The sequence below is a fragment of the Toxotes jaculatrix genome, chromosome 9, assembly GCF_017976425.1.
Source record: "Toxotes jaculatrix isolate fToxJac2 chromosome 9, fToxJac2.pri, whole genome shotgun sequence".
NCBI classification, from domain to species: domain Eukaryota; kingdom Metazoa; phylum Chordata; class Actinopteri; family Toxotidae; genus Toxotes; species Toxotes jaculatrix.
In genome coordinates, this window is record NC_054402.1 from 11963544 (window position 1) to 11983178 (window position 19635).

Consider the following 19635-nt stretch of genomic DNA (forward strand, 5'->3'; position numbering starts at 1 on the left):
CTAAATGAAGTGAAAGGACTCTCCTCTTCCCAAGACCCGGCCGTTTATTACATGCTTTAATAAAAGTCCATCACAGAATTATCCTACAATGAACTGGAGCCACTAAGTTGCCAAGAAATATACTTCCAATAAGCAGCCTCTGCACACAGACATGCCTATGTTTCTGGATGGGTACAGCTGTGAGGCTTAATTCTTTCTTTTAATGTTGACAGGCTTTTCATGATAGTACAGAAAAGTGTATTGCTGCAGTGTATTTTTTTTTTTGTAGTTTATCTTTTTTTAAAGCAGAACTCCTTATTGATGCAATTAAATCGTATCCCTGGCTCAGCACACAGGCCTACTTTCATTGTTTTGAGGGGGCAGGAGCCCCGTGAGGCAGTGCACTGATGAGAGATGGATAAACAGTTTGATTTGCTGCTATCGCCCCCAGGCACAGTGTACTGGAGAGATGAGCAAGAGAAGGAAGAGAAAGCATAAAAACGGGGAGGGGTGGGAGAGGGCAAAACAGAAGGAGAGAAGAGAGAGCGAGAGGATAAGAGAACCTGTTGGGGGAGGGATGAAGGGATAGAGGTGGAGGATAAACATGCAAACAAAAAGAGGCGACAAATCATTCCTGTTGTTTGTGTGCACATGTTTGTGTGCACGCAGGCAAGGCTTTTTCCTCTTATTTCTACTTGTTTGTCTGTTTCCCTCGCTGTCAGTTCTTCTTTTTTCCTACATGGCCCCTATCTATCTGCCTATCTCTCTTTCCCTTTTTTTTTTCTCCCTCCTCTTTCTCCCCTGTCTCCCTCCCGCTCCATCAAACCACCAATACCGCTCTGTCTCCTACCTGCCTCTCGGTAGCCCCGAGCAAAGAGGGAACTGAAGAACACAGAGAGGAGTTCGCTCACACACACACAAAAACACACACACTCACACAAATTCACATCTGTGCATACAAACAAGAAAACTCATGCATGTAGTTGCAGAGAGAGGTGCAGGGTGGTGCAGCCCATGGTTTGGTTTTTGGCACACTCATATACACACACAGACTTACTAAATCCTGACTGTTTCAGCAAAGAGAAATAGATTGGTTGTTGTAAGTTTGGTTAGGCATGCTCCCACACACACACACTCATACACACCCTAGCTGAGGGAGGTAGACGAGGGTTCAGTCATCCATGTAGAGTCATTGTTAGTAAAGATGCGGAACCTCCAGACTTAACCAGCCGTAACAGCAGTGTGACGGGTTCTTTGTCTACGCCAATTACCGAACAAAAACAGCAGCGCAGTCACAGAGAGACGAGCGCAACCCATGGCCTCCTGCATCCAAACACACACACGCACACACTCACAGATGTGTACGTGCTGTATTTTTTATGTAACACATTTTTTTGCAGCGCAAGTCTAACACAAAATCAGACACAAAACCATGAGAGTACACAAAAACGCACATGTGTACGCAGGCATCTCATGTGGTGCGATAAACCACATTCGGACACCCACAGCTGTGCCCTAACACAAACATTCTGTAAGCGCTCACAAACACTTTACACCCACTTTTATATTGTATTAACTACCCCAAAACAGTGCAGATGCTCATTCTCTTCCTCCCCCTTCTTTCTTGTCTGCTCCCTCTCTTCTTCTGTTTCTCTCTCTTCCTCTTTTTTTTTCTCAAAGTTTAAACTCATTAAGTGTAATGATATTGGAGACTCAATTTTACATAGCTCACTCATCAACCAAGTGAGATAGCAATAAAGGCGAATGGCTCCACTGAGGCCCTAACGCTGCAAAATAAATGATGCGCCGCAACGGAAATGTAATTAATTTAGAGGCAGTATTGATAGTCCTGCCATACACGGCATTATATTTTTTAATGTGGCTTAACATCTTGATTATTCGGGGGGAAAGGCGGAGGAAAAGAGAGCCAAGACAACACTGCTCACGATGAGAGATGCTTAAAATGCCCTGACGAGTGTTTACTCCCGCAGCCTCACTTTCTCTTAAGCTTTTCATTATGCCGAGACGATAAACACCTCTCAGGAAGATACACTGACTTTTACAGGGGTATGAAAGAAAAGCAGAGCAGGGTACTGCCTGGTAGAGAAAGGAGAGGGCATGTGTCCTCCGGTAATTTTCTGCATTCTCTGTGATGAGTATCAGTTTGTCTCAGAACTCAGTATCTTGCACAGAAATAAGTTTTGTGTCTTGTGCGTACAAATATGTAGTTTTTAAAATACAGTCATCAGATTTCAATAAAAAGAAGGGTAAATTAATACATGTTTTTATATTATTTTCAGTACAAATATAGAATCATATATCATAAATAATGATTTGAAAATAATTAATTTCTTCATGCCTCAATTGCTGTCAATATTTTCTATGGTGATGGGTGCCTGAAGTTCTGCTCTGCTCCTGACTCTGTTGTCTGCTGTCTTTCTTTTCAGCAAAGACAGATGAGGTGCTTAAGGCCAAAGTAGCCAAGAGAGAGGAGGAGGCCCGGAAGAAATTAGAGGAAGGTGAGTTACATGTGATTGTGCTCATGTGTCTGTCATAGATCCAACACATGGAATTCAGCAGCACCTATGCGAAAGCCGTTCTAAACTGACAACACAGTCACAAAGTAAAACAAAAAGCAAAGCATAAACCATAGACTGTAACAAAAATGAAAACCAAAATTAACTTTTTTGGCAAGATAGCAGTTGAAACTCCAAAATAATTCATGCTAGCTCTGTTTTGTATTTTGTTCTCCGTCAAATAGCCATTGATATTATGATTGAGGAGTGGGAACACAAAATAGAAAAAAAATGTTTTGGGCTGTAAGACATCTGTTGCACAACTTGTGTGTTTTTGCGTGGCACTCTTAAATCAACTGGAGCATGTTTATCTGCTGAAAACAAAAGGCAAACTTGTTATTTGTATAATGAAACAATGCAAATATGTGCCAACAATTCTAATGGAAAGCACAAGAACACAAATTATGTGTATTAGTTTCGGGAACATCTATACTACACTCCTCTTTCTTATGTCAGGTAGTCCCTACAGCCTCTGCAACGTCAGTGGTTTTACACTTTTAAACACATCTAGTATGTTCACATTAACAGATTAATAGCTTTACGTAAGCATCTGTGTCTTGTAAACGACAATTCCACTTCCACAGTTCATCTACACTTTGCAAAACATGAACTCAGAGATGCTGATTACACTGCTTAGTTTTTATTAAGACAGCTGTAATCTACAGAAGGATGCATAGTAGATGTGTAAGGCAGAAATGTGCTTAGCATTGCAAGTAGTAAATTTATCCTGCCAACCTGAACCCCACCGCCGCCGCCCACTACCACCATCAACATAGGACATGCAGATATACACACACACGCACACACATACTGTACACACAAAGATTATCTCGATACACATTCAAATAAAGTCAAGAGTAATTTGCAGTGGATATGCTAGCAGTAATAAAAGTCCTTAGATAGAATAATGACCCTGGTCCCTCCTCTGACCAGAGCATGATATAAATGAGAATATCAAATGTGCTGTTATCAACTACACTGTGCGTGTGTATGTGCATGCACACACAGGCATGTGTAGTAGCATAATTTGTTCTAGTGTGGGTGTTTTTCTATTGTTGGACACTCTATCTCCTCTTTTCGTGTAATTTTTTTTGTGTTTGCATCGAGCAGGGATGTCAGCCTGACCTTTAAAGTTAGCTGACCTTTTAGCCAAATGAAAGTCCAGCCATCAGAAACTAATTAGCCCTGCACTCTTGCTTTGGTCCTCCAGTTCTGGGAAGAATTTATTCCGTCTTTCTCTCTATTGCACCCTGTTTTTTTGTTTTTTTGTTTGTTTGGGGTTTTTTTGTTTTTTTTTTTGTTTTTTTTACAGCCTCTCTGCCATTTTCACATTGATATTATTCATTTTTCTTGGTCTTAGCGCTCTGTCTATTCCTCCCTTCCCTCTCTGTTTTCTCCTCCTACTTTCTGTTTTAATACTCACTTTCTTCCCACCTCCATTTGTCCTCATCAACCATTTCCACCTCTCTCCTAACCTCTTCTCTGTGTCTTTCATACTCTTTCCCTTCTCCTGCTTCTCTCCTGTCTGTGTGGAAACTTTGCCAAAGTGGTGACTAAGTGCCTTGCTTGGGGCAACAGAGCAAGGCTCCCAGTCAAATAGCTTTCTCAAGCAAAGTTCACACTTTGGAATCAGTTGACTCTTTCTCCCCTTTGCTCAAAGCCTCACTCCAACTGTTCGTTCAGTGTGAAATAAGGTGTTGTGCTTGATTGTGTAGTAGAGCAGTGGAGTACTGCATACTGTGCAGGCGCTGCCTTCAAGGACAATCGTTTCATTCCTTTCCCTGCACAGAGATACATGAAGTGAGATCTGAGAAGCCCGACAAAGTGGCCCCGATGACTTGCCCTTGCCTTGGTCTTGAGAGAAGCCGATGGCACTGTCGCAAATATATACAATCGCACACGTGCACACATAAACACAAGCAGAGTAAGCCAGCTCCATCCTCTTCTGCCCTTCCCAGCACAGCTAAAATGGAGGAGGTGGGCCACTGCTGCTGCTAAACACTGGATCATCAGGAGTCTTCTTATTCCCCGCAGGGCCTCTCAGAGGTCAACACAACTAGAAAGTTTACACTTGAACCGTTAAGTCAAGTGAAATGAGAAAACCTTTAAAGAGAATGGAGGGGAGAAGTGAAGAACACTACCACCTACACTCTTCGTTCATAAATAGATTCACATCCTAGACTGGAAATGCGTTTGAGTTAGTTTAGTCCTAATCGAAACCACCAAGATCTGATTCATGTGGATGCTATGATATGCAAGCTATTATTGTAGCGAACTATGGCTGCATACCGCGGAGCCCTGCGAGAAGAGAGAGGTTTTTATCAGCAGGGTTTACTGAGATAGAGAAAGGAGAGGATCAATAACTGGCCCCGTGGTCATCAGTTAACAAAGTAGTCTCCACTTAAAAGGAGTGTTTGGCTCTCTGGTTGAGGGCAGCCAGATGATGCAAGTGGTTGAAAAAGGAAATGTGATATGAAAGGGTGTGAGAATGAGAGGGGAGGATGATTCCTTTGTTAGCTGCATGCCTTGTTTAGGCTATTAAAGCTTAGAGATGTTTGCGTGCCCAGGAGGCTTTTAGCTAACATAGTATGTCCAACTATAATAAGAAGAACTAAATGCCAGAGCAACACAGTCTGTTTGTGTGGACTGTAGCGTCACCTGGCACTGAAGGCAACGTACAACTTGAGTCACGGTGTGTGGTTGCAGTGTATGTACGGCTGGACAATAAACCAAATATCAAATCAAATTATGAAACTCACCCAACTAAACTTAACCACCCATTCCCTTTCTCATGGACACTCTGGTGGAGTTCAGTTTTTTGTTGGGTTTACTATCATTTATGATACAAAAAAGCATCCAATCCTCACAGTTGATTTTCAGAATAGTTGCCAATTAATTTTCTGTTGATCCACTAATTGATTAGTCATCAGATCATTTATCTTAATACAGATTCAAGTTCATCCCTAGTATTATTGTTCTCACTGTTTCTTTTAGTTACTTATTTACTTGTAGTTTATTTCACAGAAGCATGTCTGTTCCAGTTATAGTGCAGATCTGCAGAGCGGCTGTAATACAGCACAAACTGCACATGGACACTCCATGTATGTGCAGGTGTTTGTTTCAGCTGAACACGGAATGACAACATTTAATGGCGAGAAGTTACAAGAGAGAATTTTAACATGTTGGGAAAAGAAATGTCAGATGTGTTGTCTCCATTATACCCTCCTTACTAATATCGTACCAATTAGCGGCTCTGGTTTTGGGGATTGTGTGTGTGTGTGTGCGCTTAAGTGTGTAATCAAGTTTGTCATCAATCTAGGCCTCATTAGCCTTTCTTAAGACCTTGTGTTTTAATTCCAGCCTTTCTTTATACACTAAGAGAGAAACATAACACATCAGCTAGTTGGCATGAAAATTGGTGTCAAATGCTTGATAACCCCAATTCATTCCCACGCGCTCACATGCTGCTTCAAAAGGCCCTAAACACAACATCTAAACACAGTCGTGTGAAGTTTTGGGTCCTGTGTGTCGCTCACGAGGCACTGACAGAAACATATTTTCATTTGTGCAGCCACTCCCTGACATACAGAATTATGCAGATATGGATTGGACACTAGCCTATAGCCTGCGGATGGTATTTTAGCCCCTATGCTGCTCTGTCCCCATTACCTCAAACCACCACCAGATTGGGAGATCATATATTTTAATGAGACGTATAATAGCTCTTTAACCCATATCATTAGGGGAATATATACCTACCGTTTGCTCTTTTGGCAGTAAAACGAAAGGACTGTTTCCCTAATTACGCAGTGTGTAGGACAGGTCACAGGTTGGGTGTGTACCTGTCTGTGTGTGTCTGTGTTCAGGAATTATATGACCATTAAATATTCAGCCGCAGGCCCCGTTCCAGCTCACGTCCCCCCTCTTGCCCCCCCCCTCACTTCCTCGACCTAGCATCCATTAACGCCTCATCACCGTTTAACTAGCTCTGTTGTCAATCACCACAGGGCCCCGGCTGAAACAGAAAATGTCTGGATTTGGTTTCTTGCCTAACTTGTTCAACATATAGAAAACAGGCAGAGTGAGAAAAGACAGCCTTTACCAGCTGTAAGATACTGCAGTCAAGGACAATCAGTATAAGTGAAATATCATTAATGGCGCATGTGCCCGCACCATCACTTGTTTGAAATAATAATTCTCTTGTTAGGTGTGATTACATGCTCTGCTAAACAATTTGTCAGTCAGCTAAAATTTCCGCTCTGCATGCAAGCGCCTGCATGCAATACCTTTGTGGGTGTGTGCGTCCGTAATAAATGATGTGATCCCTTTTCTAATTGAAAATAATAACTAATCCATGGATAACAAGCTCTTGTATCATCCAAAGCCATATCCCTTCAGTTCAGGCCTATCTCGGCTGTAATAAAAGACAGGAAATGAGAGGCAAGTGAGAGTGGTGGCTTGGACATTGACGCTTAATGTAATCTGCCTTGAAATCAAATTATTTGACCTGGAAAGCCTAACAATACAAAACTCCTGCCGGGCTGCTGTTAAATATTTAGCACGTGCCTGTCATGAATACAAATGGTGCGCAAATTAGAATCTACAGGCGCGTGACCCCCATATCACACCCCAGGAGCACAGGGGGGCTGGCTCTGCTTTAAATGTTTTAATTACCGGGGCCATGGTGTGGCGTGCCACGCTACCTCGCCGAGCAGCATCAGCACTGCTCGGGCTGCCACTTGAAGGACAAGCTGTGAAATTCATCCGCTGGTAAACACGAGTGATCTGGTGTCCATGATCTCATCACATTAACTAAAACATGAAGATTCAATGAGGAGAGTGTCTGAATTATACCAAGCTATAATTATAGTTCCCAGCATCCTCGCTCAGGGTAGACCACTGTACTTTTTTTAAACTGTGTTCTTTCCACTGGCTATATGATCTACCTTAGGACTCGAGGGAGGCACTGTATTGCTCTTGTGCACTCTGCACTGAAGGAAGATCTGTCTCAGTGATTTTGATGTAAGAAAATCTGCTTTGTATTGATTCTGTATTGATTAGTGGAGTTACCCTCATCTCCTGTCGTTACTTCAGATAAATGGCCTTATTTGTTGTGTTATTATGTTCAACACAATCATGCCAGGAACAGTTAGAGGAATATTGAACCGACACTTCATTGGCTTCATGGGTTCTATTTGTTCCAGGAATTAAAGGATGTTTTCTGCCCGTATAGCACTGTGGAGAAAGTGTAAAAGAGAGCACAATGACAATCAATTACAGCCTCACTTTAAAGGTCTGTTTCAAACAGAATCTCACAGAAGAACATTCCACACTTATTCCTGATTTTTCTCCCGCCTAAATAATGATTGATTTAGACATGAATAGTGCCACAGATTCCGTCTAGCCATCTCTCTTTTTATTTTCCTCTCTCTCCTCCCTATTCATTCAGGTCTGTGGTTCCCCCCACGTTGAAATGATTAGTTATGCAAGGCTTGTAAGCACTGAATCAGAGTTATGGTCCCTGGGGAAATAAATTTGGCAGAAAATCAGTGTGAGAAGATTTAATTATCACGAGGAGACCTTTTTTCCTTGCCTTGGCCCACTGAAGCCCAAACTCCTCTCCCCTCTCTCTCTCTCTTTCTCTCTCCCTCTCTCTCTCCCTCTCTCTCTCATGCTTTGCTCAGCTCCACACACTGCAGCCAAAAAAAACCCTGGTGTGCAACATGGACGCCAGCCCTCTTCTTGCCTTCCCTCTCCTCCCAATTTGTTTCATTGCACGGTGATAAGCCAAGCAATTACTGCTTTATTGATTTTTCATCACTGCAAATTTAAAGTTGATTTTTTTCCCCTAACACTCGCTTCCCCTTTTCTCCCTCGGAGATGGCTCGGCAAGGTGATTAGGTGACCTCCTGTCCTAAGCGCTGCTGGTCCTGTGAACGAGGGGAGGCGAATGCGTAATTCTGCTAACCCCGTGTGACCCCGTGTTGTCCCGGGGTAATAGGATGCTGATGTTGACCGGTGTGACTGTCACTTCTGCAGCTATGGGGCCTATAGCTTAATAATTTCTATAAGGATATCTGTGGAATGACATGTTTGACTCGATAGCAGCTAAGCTATCTCTGCCATAGGCTAGATTACACAAAAATCGACCATGCAAGCTTTCAACCTGTGTTCAGTCAGGTCAAGTGGACAGATGATTGACACCACCCTTTTACCCTCTGTGATTGGTAATCGTTTCTTGGGTCCCCCTTATCAATTAACCTACTGCCAGTAGACCAGTGTACGTCCAGCAACCTCGTGTTGAGTCACCAGGCTGATGTATTTTCCAGATTTCCTGTCTATTGCATTTAGGTTGGGGATAGTATCAGGCAGATATATTGACAATTTCATATTCAACGTGAACATCTTGGTTAAATTCATGTATAAAAGCTGGGAAAAAAAGTCTGGGTTTGTAAGTGCCTGCATGTTGTTTTATTTGGGTTAGGGTTAACCCTTTTTTGCAAATTGGTTTTACAACTGATAGTTAAAATGTAATTTTACAGAAATTTACTTTTTTTAAAAAATTGAAAAATTAACACTGACTCTAGATAAATAATCAGGATGGCCATCGGAGCTATAGTAACATAGCCATACTAACTGGAATTTGAAGGTAGGGCAGTAGCTTCTCTCTCTAACTGAAAACATTCCCAGTATGTGAAATTGGCTTACGCACACGCATGCATGCATGCACGCACACACACACACGCAAGCATGCATGTCTGGATATGATCACACACAGCAGTAGTGTACTTGGTGTAGTCTAACAGGGTGGTCAGACTGCTGTGATTAGACACACCCGCAGACTGTTGCAGGTCAAAGTGCTGGCATCCTGGGTGGCTCTGGCCATGTGGTGGCCCCCGCAAGCTTTGTCAGTAGACATCAGAGGTCACTTAGGAGTGTGTGTGTGTTTGTGTGTGTGTGTGTGTGTGTGTGTGTGTGTGTGTGTGTGTGTATAAGTTGTGTGTGTTTGGGGTATACATACATACAAATACTTTTATGTAGTTAGATCCATGGATGTAGATTCAACCCGATTTACATTGCCTTTGAAGGGCACCATCTGGTTAGCTCAGTTGGTAGAGCTTGAGACTCAATCTCTCAGGGTCGTGGGTTTGAGCCCCACTCCGAGCGGCACTGCCTCCCATGGGCCCATCACCCGGGCGCGGGGTGGGAGGTGCGGGTATTGTGACTGGGCAGCAGTCACCCTGGTGACCTGGGCCCTGACCCAGATAAGTGGCAGATGATGACATGACATGGCTTTTAAAGGGATGCAAGAAAATAATGTTGGCGAACATTGCACCTTTGCTTCTGCAGCTGGTTCAGTGATAAGCTCTGCTCTGTGAGATCAGGACAGGTCCAGTGATCCCAGACTGAGTGTTTTATATCTGTGCACACATGTAATCAGGGTACACACACACACACACGCACAGACACACACACACTCACACAAACACACACCAGTACAGCTGACAGAAATCAAACATATCAGGAGTGACTGGACATTACAGTCAGACAACTATTCATGCATTTCCTTCCTGTAATTTAGGCCATGAAGGAAAATAATTTACATTGAGGAGTTTTGGATTTACATGCAAATGATGATGTCACCCTTGTTTTGTTATTTTTGCATGATTTCCTCCAATAAGGCAGAATGCAACAGAAAAAAGGAGGGTAATATATTACACAGCACCAAGCTTATTAGTCTACAACTGAGGTCAGAAAAGGAGGAGGTGGGGGGCATTTGCCTAATTAATTACTACTCAGATACACTCACACACATACACACACGGCCATGACCTTTACTAATATAGTTTGTAGCAGACCACACAAACAGGAGTCTCCCTCCCTCCCTGTCTCTGTTCCTCCATCGCCAGCACACACACACACACACACACACACACACACACACACACACACACACACACACACACACACTGTCGGGAGCCAGCAGAGTGAAACAGAGAATCAATTACAACCCAACTAAGGGGAAAGAGTTGGTTTCTTGATGGCTACATGTCAAGAGGACTTTAGGTCACGAGGTGCGTGTGCCCGTTTGTGTGTTGACGTTCATGTATTGGTGTATGTGAAAATCGAGCCCGTTTCCTGGATTCAGATTACATCATTTTCATTTTAAAGACCTTGCTCCAATTAAGTAATTAGTTGCTTGGTGTTTGTCTAATTATAGAGTTGTTCATAAAAGGGCTGCTGACCAGCCTGGGATCGAAAAATGGAGACCACTGCACTTTTTTCCTGCGCGCACACTCAAGCACACACATGCGCACAGCCTAGTTTAACTTCAAGTTAATTCAGTCAAATGCTTGTTATTTCTGGTAAAGGGCAGGGCAAGGCTCTATATTCTAATCACACTAAAAGAGCACTGTGCTTAATAAAGAGCTCCTTGCGTCTCACAGACAGACAGGCTGTTATTGTACTGCAGGTTAGTGAACAGTTAGGAGTCTAATATATGAGAAATTAGTTTAAGGTACATGGTAATTCCTCTACGTACTGTTTTATACTTTACCATTACCTTTAAAAACTTCTGTTTTCTGTAAATAAAAGATACCTTAAACACTTTCCATTCATAGAAAATGTTTATTGAACCAGCCCTTACCTATGAGATCTACTACATTCTAGGTGTTTGTTCTTCTTGCAGCATGCTGACAATATCCTACATGTAAGTTCTGAAATAGCAAGACTCGCCAAAACAGCTGAACAGGATAATTTAATAAAATATAAGAAAACAAAATTTAATACAAAATTTCATAAATGCCACAAGTCCCCTTTCAAGCCCGTCGACAGAGAAAGTGGCTGTGATCTTGAAGATCTCACCACTCAGCCTGTGAAAGCTTCACTATTTAATGAGATTCTGTGATGCTGCCCAGGCACAGGACATCGGCTAACACTCATACTGCTCTCTTTCTCTCCCTCACACACACATACACACACACACACACACACACACACACACACACACACACACACACACACACACACAGAAACATAGCCACCTGGTTTTAGTTAGCTCTCTGTGTTTGCAGTTAGCACCATTCACCCAGGTCAGCAGGAGCAGTCAGGTCTTAGCTAGGATTTCAGATAAATAGCTGATTTATATGCAATAAATATACAGTAGATGCTTTTAAACTTTGTTTGCACTAGTTTCCTGTAAGGTAGACCCGTGTTTTTGGAACTGAGTGCCTTATTTATACCCATGATACAGGTACAGTGTCAGCAAGGCAACAATAAACATGTAGTCCACTGATGAATGATAAATTCTCCATCTGAGCCAATTACAAGTAAATACAGTATGTTAGCTTTTTTCAGTTGTAATGCAAACAGTGCATATGAAAGCGGGAGTGTAGCATGCGTTGCGTCATTTTCCCAAAAATGTGTCTCATCAAAGTCTCATAAGTTATGTCTGAGGTTTGCATGACACGCACATGAGCAAACAAATAATGTCGAAGTCCTTTAGATCAGTCAGTGCAGTTTTGATGGCAAAATCAAACAATTACATGCGTCATCATTTCTTATAAATACAGTCTGTGGCTTCAGATATTGTGTATGATGGATGCATGGATGGATGGAAGGACAGACTGAGGCCAATCTGTTGTTTCTCCCCACGATTCTATTATGGGCAGAGACGGAAAAAAACATGCATTCGATCGTAGCAGCAGGACTTTTTAGTAAATACGCGGAGAATGAGCACTGCAAAAGTAGCTGAACTGGGGTCAGCTGAGGAGAGGAAGTTGAGAGGAGAGATGAGCAGAATGGGGTTGAGTGACAGAAGAGAGGGAGGAGTGGTGAGTAGGTCGGAATGAATGGAGATGTGGAAGGAGATAGGCAAGCATGGCGCGTGGCTGCCATGTCATCCTGTCATTAGCAGGTTGTTTGGGTCTTTAATTCATCATTCAGACCTTTATTGACTGGAGAGTGGGAGATCACTATCACTAGGAGACACTAGAAGAGCGTGTGTGTGTGTATGTGTGTGTGAGTGTGACACTCAGCAACCAGCTGCTCTTCATTTCCTGATGCCAAATAGATATCACGTAGGATATCACATATACATATCACATACCATATCTGTTAAGGTCAAATAATGTCCAAGGCTACATGACCATTTGTTGCCAAAGAATGTGATCATATGTTGTATTTTTAATAAGTTGTTCAGAACTTATAGACCTGACTATTTGAGTCTGAGCATTAGCGATGTGTGACAGACCCCTGATGTAAGTGACAGGAGTCGACAGGACGGCAAACTCCACAGAGAGCAGTTGACACTATGATAACAAGGTAAGCACCACAGGGGATCACTTGGCCTGTGTGTGTATTGTGTTGGAAGGTGCATTGTTGGAAGACATTGGTTATAGAGATGTGGTTTTTCTGGAAGGGGGATGGGGGTAATGTGTGAGTGTCCGTGTTTATTATATGTATGTGTGCGTGTGTGTGTGTGTGCGTGGGGTCTCGTGGGAATGCACATTAAACTGGCTTAGCCACCTGCTCTGTCACTGGACGTCTCCCTGCTCACACATGCACTTACAAACACATACATACATATACACACACTCCTTGGGGACGCGCTCGGGACATCTGGCTCAGCCTGTCAGAATTTTCCTTCATTTTGTGTGACCTGTTGACCAGGGGCCGCCACAGGCGTCACGCAAGCATCAGCATCACATCTTGTCATTGTTCTAACGCTACTATTGGTGCTTTGCTTCCTTACGGATTTACACAGAGGGGAGAGGAAAACGCATGGTGGTTTAGCTTTTCTTGGCATTTGGATAGTTTAGATAGTCCAGGTGTTTCTCTGCTTGCCTCCTTACTCATACTTCTGGGTTGTTGATCTGTTTTTGTCTGCTTTCATTATCCTCATTTCTCTTTCTCTCTCTTTGTATATCTCTCTCTTTTTCTCTCTTTTCTTTCTCCCTTACTCACTGAGGTCTCATTTTTCAATGCTTAAAGCTATGGGGTATTAGTTATGCAAATATTGACGTGCCGCTTTGGCCTGCTAGCTATCAATTGAAATCAGCAAATCGATGGGCCTAATAGCTGCTCATTAGCCACTTGATGCATTTCCAGGGCTAACATCAGAACCTGTCAGCAGTCCCTAATCAATACAGTCTAAAAGTATTACCTAACCAAGGCCCACGCCAGACACCTTTTTAATAACGCAGCCATGTAGCTTCCTGTGTAGAAGCAGAGCAGTATTTCTGAGTGGATGGTTCTGGGCCTGAGCAGGACAGGCTTAAACTTCTCTGTCATATCAACAAAATATCTCATTAGCAGGAACATTTGCAGACACCAAGCAGACACATTTGGCTTCTCTTTGTTTTTTTTGTTTTTTTTTATTTGTTAGAGTCTAATGGAAATCCTCATCCGCAAAGCAAAATGTCTCGCAGAGAGTCATTTGGTGCTGATAATGAAATCTCATCAGTTGGATTTTAATAAGTAACCTATTGTTTCATTTTTTCTGTTGTTGTTCAGTCCAATTCCCAGGCATGCGTTGGAGCAGCCTGTTGTTTGGGCCTGGAGAATCATACAGTAAAGACTTTGATGCAGCCAGGATGCTGCTGCTGAGAACAGGGCCAGACCGGAGCCCCTCTATCGCCCCTAGCACACAGCCCTGCTAAGCTTAACTCAGCTGTTTGATGCCAAGCTCTGCGAGTGTGTGCCTGTGTGCGTGCATGCGTGTGAGTGTGTGTGTGTTTACCCAGCTCAGGGGTTACATAAACAAGAGCAGCTAGCCTACAGGTAAGACCCACAGGAGACCAGCCAAGAGAGAGAGAGTGAGATGGAGCGCCAGTCTCTTACCTTGGCGTTCCCCAGGTGTTGTCGCCATTGCTGGAGCTGGATATTCAGTAATGAAGGGCAAGCTGGAAAATGACTAAAGGAGATAGTAAACAAAGTTGCACACACACACACACACACTGAATACACTTTTACACGTGTGTTAATATAGTTAAGTTGGTGGAGGCAAGCATCCGTGCATGTGTTTGTGTGCATCCCTGATGTATCTGGGGCTGCTGTAAAGAGATGGGGAGAATGTGGGCGGATGGGGGATTGGAGGCGGAGGCTGGCAGCGGGGCAGTTGGCCGCTGGTGCAGAGAGAGAAAGAGCGGGGAAGGGGATTCGAGGGTGGGGAGGGGGGGTACAGCGGAGATAAATCATTAGAGAACAGGTTATTGGAAATGCAGGGAGATAAAAGAGTGAAGAAGCCAGTAATTGCCTTAAAGATCAGACTACAAAGCATTACTTTGGATTTTACAAGGCCAGCCAGCAACAAAAGAGCAGTAATTTATGAGCTCAGTGTAAAAGAATAGCATAATTACATTAAAAATTAATGCTAATGAGGGCTAAAATGGGGAAGGTGGTTATTATGAAAGTTTGTATTCATCTTCCCTGGGTTGAATGATGGCTAGTGGCTTGATTAATGGCTTAATTTCTATCAATTAGCAGGCAAAAAAATCTCCACAGAGACAGGCCTAAATTGAGCATTGAATTACACATCTTTACCGTGGTGCAGGGAGAGAGGTGGGGGAGGAGGGGAGGGCACGTTATTGAAACCTGGGAAACCAAGAGATTTTGCTGTGCGCGAGTATGTAAGCATGCCCACGTGAAAGCTGGGCATGGGTTACAAAACTCTGATAAATGTTGATCCTCATGTATTCTAAGAAGTGGAGTTTGTGTCATTGTTGGGTTTGCAGTGGTGTGGTGCTTAGAGAAACACACATATATATAAAATATATAAAAGTTACATTTAAAACAAATCTCTGTGAGTTTGAATGGAAAAATTGAATTAAAAAATGGGAGTCACCTTTTTTGTGACAAGTCCCAGATATATTTCTTTCACTTACTGTGCCCAAGTCACGTTATCTGCCAGTAATACAGCAGCACAGTTTGCCATCTCTTTGCTACTCATTTTTAATACATTCATTAAATGCCTTTAAGCTCTCTGTTTGCCGTATAATTTTCAAAACACTGTCAAAGATTTGCCAAAATTTGCAAGACCCCAATAAAACAAGCATTTAGTTTTCCTTTTATTTATTTTTCTCCACGCAAGTGCTGCGGTAATTTAGCTGGCACGCTAGTGCACTCAATTACTGGAATTAATCAGGAGCAGCAATATATTCAGCTCGGCTGCTCTTGATTGACAAACTGTAGACCAAAGTCAAGTTTACAAAGACAACACTGCCATAGCCCAAGGCCTCTGCTCATATGTGTTGTTGAACAGCTCCCTCTTCTGGCAGGTAGGCGTAACTGTCCCAGAGCGCTCTCATCTTCAAGGCTGAAGGAGATGAGCTGAAATCTGTTTCCATTGGCTGGTTTGATTTTCTCTCCCTGTCTTCTGGTCTTAATCAATGAAGTGGACAAACAGCTATTTAGAGAGAACAATAGCCTATTGATTCTGAGCCACTCATCAGCACTGCTGTCTGTCCAACTAATTTCTGTAATGACATGGCAAGTGAGTTTTCTGACTCCCTCTTTTATGCACCTGCACACACACGCACACACACACACACACGGATAGATGTGAACATGCAAGAATACTAACACGTTAACATACATTACTCAGACACTATCCATTATTCCTGATGTAAAACAAAAGTTTATTCATTGAGTTTGATCCTGTTTCCTGGATCATGGTAATGGTTGTGATGCATTTCGACATTCAGACACAAATGCCATAGAGAGATAAAAAATAACCCAATTTAAAGCAGTGCATATACTGTACATTTAATTGTGTCTACTTTTGTTTCTCTCTTGCTCTCTGTCTGTATTTTCTGTCTCAGCTTTCACTTTATCCTCCTCTCATCACTGGCAGAGAAGCGTTCCTAATGCGGTGACAATTGAGTCGACCTGTTAAATTAATTTGCCGGATAATGTGTCAATATTAAATATCAACTTTGACCTCTCCGAACTGCGGAGTGCGCTCTCCTAGCAGGAGTATTGATTTTTGTCTGCCTCTAAGCTCGCCAGGCCCGCACTCAAAGTCCATTATTTTTGATTTTCTCATGAAATACATATCTTTTCCCGCTGACATCTGACAAACAGCATATGGAAGTCATTTTATCTACCAATAATGTGTTTGTCAAAAAGTCTGAGGTCTTAATGGATTCCTGCAGCGTGCACGGACAGCCCAGCAACAGACGGGCCTGCCAAGGAGATGCTAGAAGATATGGGCTGTGTGTGTGTGCGTTTGTGGGGATACATGTCAGAGTGGCAGCTTGTGTGGTAGTTGTTTATGTAGGGCATTCATGCTCAAAGGACAGCAGAGAAGGAGTAATTGAAAAAAAAAGTGAATTAATTGTGCTGAATTAATTGTCGGCCAGTCACAGGCGCTGGTTTTCATACGAACACTTGCACGCTCACGCAGCCGTGCAGTGAGCGGTGGTGATAGTGGTATGAAGGACAGGCCACAGTCTCCAGGAGGATATTAGGCCAGTGTTCAGACTTCATCTAGCAGCCCAGTCAAGGTAATGACTATTTTTGGAGCCTTTGTGCAATGCGTCTCTGCTCACATCTTCCCGCACAGGATGACAAGCTGATAGTCTGTCATATAGGAAGGCTTAATTCCACTTGTCACTCAGTTGTCCAATTCTGCAGTGCATTTAAATCAAAACCGAGTTTGTTTGAGTGCTATTATGAACTATAATAGGGTGTGTGCGCCTTTGGTGTGTGTGTATGTGAGATAGCATGTGATGCTTTGCTGGGAAAGCCGGAACAAATATTCATTTATTCATTAAACACCAAGGCCATGAAGATCTGTTGTGACACCCTTTCTGTAGCTGCTAATGGATTGAATTAATTCCTGCTATTAGCTCGGGTTGCAAGCAGTGAGCGTGTGTGCGCGCGCACGCTAAAGTATACTGTATTTACGGATGTATGTGAGCCATGAGTGTGAGTGCCAAGCATGTAAGTTTGCAAGCACACGTGTACATGTGGGAGTACTTGTATGTCCTTGTTCTTTGTGTATGTGTGAGTGAATGTGTGTGCGCGCGTGTGTTCCCATTTGTGTACTTGTTTTCATGACACAGCCTACATCAGTGGAGCAGAGAAACATGGATGTCTGCTGGATTGACAGATAGAGAGATGGGAGAGTGCAGGAGAGGACGGATGGATGGGGGAGAGAGGGATGAATATTGACTGATCAGTGGAAAGATTGACAGCCAGAGAATAATGGGAGCATTCAGACTCTCTTTTTTTTTTCTTGTTGCTAACTTTCCTGGCACACCTATTTTTGCCCTCCTACGCTACGAAGACTGCTCTTGGATTCTTGAAATGATTTATTATCTGATATGCAGAATCCTGATGTGTTTATATCCAAGAGTAATTTACTGGAAACCCTTTCTGTCTTTTTGTTTGATTGGCCAAGCCAGAGCAAAATGCTTTCTGATACATGAAAACTGTATGAAGCCTAATCACATTTAGTCTCCATAATGAAATTCCATTGCAGTGAGTTTGTGTTCATATTTTGATTATTTTAGAATGCATTATCTGAGTGTAATTCACTGTCTGGCTATTATCTTGTTAGTATTTTTTCCACTTACCTTTTGTACTAACTCTATGCCCTTGGCTAAGCAAGAGTCCTTTTCATGGAGGCCAAGATTAAAATAGGAGAATATCAGGTATTTCATATTGTAAGTGTCAAAGAAGATTATACAGAGAGAGAACATACAATCAACTAAACCCAGTCTAAATGAAATCTGGTGCCTTTCAGAACATGACAGGGGACTGCTGACCCTCTGTGTGTTTGTATTCATGTGTGTGTGCATGCTTTTGTTCATGGCTTCCCTTCTGTGTAACATGTGTTTCAGAGGGAACTTCTCTGGAGGAGCAAGTGCGAAGGATAAAGGACATTGAGGCCATCGAGAGTGATTCCTTTGTTCCTCAGGCTTTCAAATCATCCAGGGATGATATCAAGGTGCGTTCTGTCTCTCTTTCTCCCCCTGCCCCTCAGTCTCTCTATCTTTTCACTCTGTCTCTTATTGAATTTCCCTCTCTGCAATGCTGTGCCGTCTGTCCAGAGACAGCCCAGACCAAATCAAACATTCCCATTCAGCGCCGTTTGTTCCGACCTGAGACGGTTTCATCAGACGCTCCACTGTTCGCCGCCTCCAAAGCGGCAGCACCCACACAAAAGCCACAGCAGGCAACAGCCATCCTCTGTCTCTCTCTCTCCCTCTGTCTTTCTCTCTCTCTCTCCCCCCTCTGGTTGTGCAGATGCAGACAAAACACAGAAGTCATTATTGAAATGTTGCTGTCTCTGAAGGAGCAGGAATTAGATTTGTTGGGGCTCATGGCTGTTTTGAAAAGATAGGCGACAACATGTGACAGCAAACCTACACAGACCTCTGGGACAAGTCTTGGTGAGTTTGACAAAGGTCAAGACCCATGTGGCTGCAGCTTGGACTGGACTAAGCCAATCTGTCCTGGCCTGGACATACTGCACAGATTGCACGCACACAGTATATTCTGCCTTCCCCTTCTCAGAGTGTAAAACCACATTCACACATTGAACCCCCCAACTTTACTAGATCCAATTATGCAGTCGGGTAGTAGCTTTAAATGTTCACACGTACAGTAGATCTCCCGTATGGGAGAGATTACACGTCAGGTGCTCTGTCACATGTTTATCAAGTTAGATTTGTACTGTAAATCACCTCATAAAACATAATATAGAAAAACAGAATAATTAAATAATTCTTCAAAGTCCAAAGAAAATATAATTTGAAGTACAAAAAATGGACACAGCTCTGCAGTATTTAAAACAGTTTCTCTTTTTTTTGTTTTAGAACAGAAGTGCTTTAATGATACACAATTTCAAGTTTACACAGTTTTTTTTTTTCATAGCAGCTGTTCACTGGTTTTCATATTAATCTCTTGGGTATCGTCCTCGTCATTAGTCAAACATTACTGAATATATACAGACAATTCATGCTTAGTTGGGAGGATTTCATAGTCTCTCAGAGTCTTTCAGCTGTATCACATCTTTGGCCAAAATTAATAATAGCTGAATAAACATTTAAACATTGACTACCCCATAATTAAT

At 42.7% G+C, this 19635-nt stretch overlaps 1 protein-coding gene across 2 annotated transcripts in view; it reads left to right on the forward strand.

Moving 5' to 3' along the window:
• rsrc1 (arginine/serine-rich coiled-coil 1) overlaps positions 1-19635 on the forward strand; it is a 109454-nt gene that overhangs the window by 85708 nt on the left and 4111 nt on the right. For both annotated transcript variants that reach the window (XM_041045538.1, XM_041045539.1), the window contains exons 7-8: positions 2427-2498; positions 18401-18507. In XM_041045538.1, coding sequence (XP_040901472.1) covers positions 2427-2498; positions 18401-18507 — 179 coding nt within the window. The remainder of the gene's footprint in view (positions 1-2426; positions 2499-18400; positions 18508-19635) is intronic.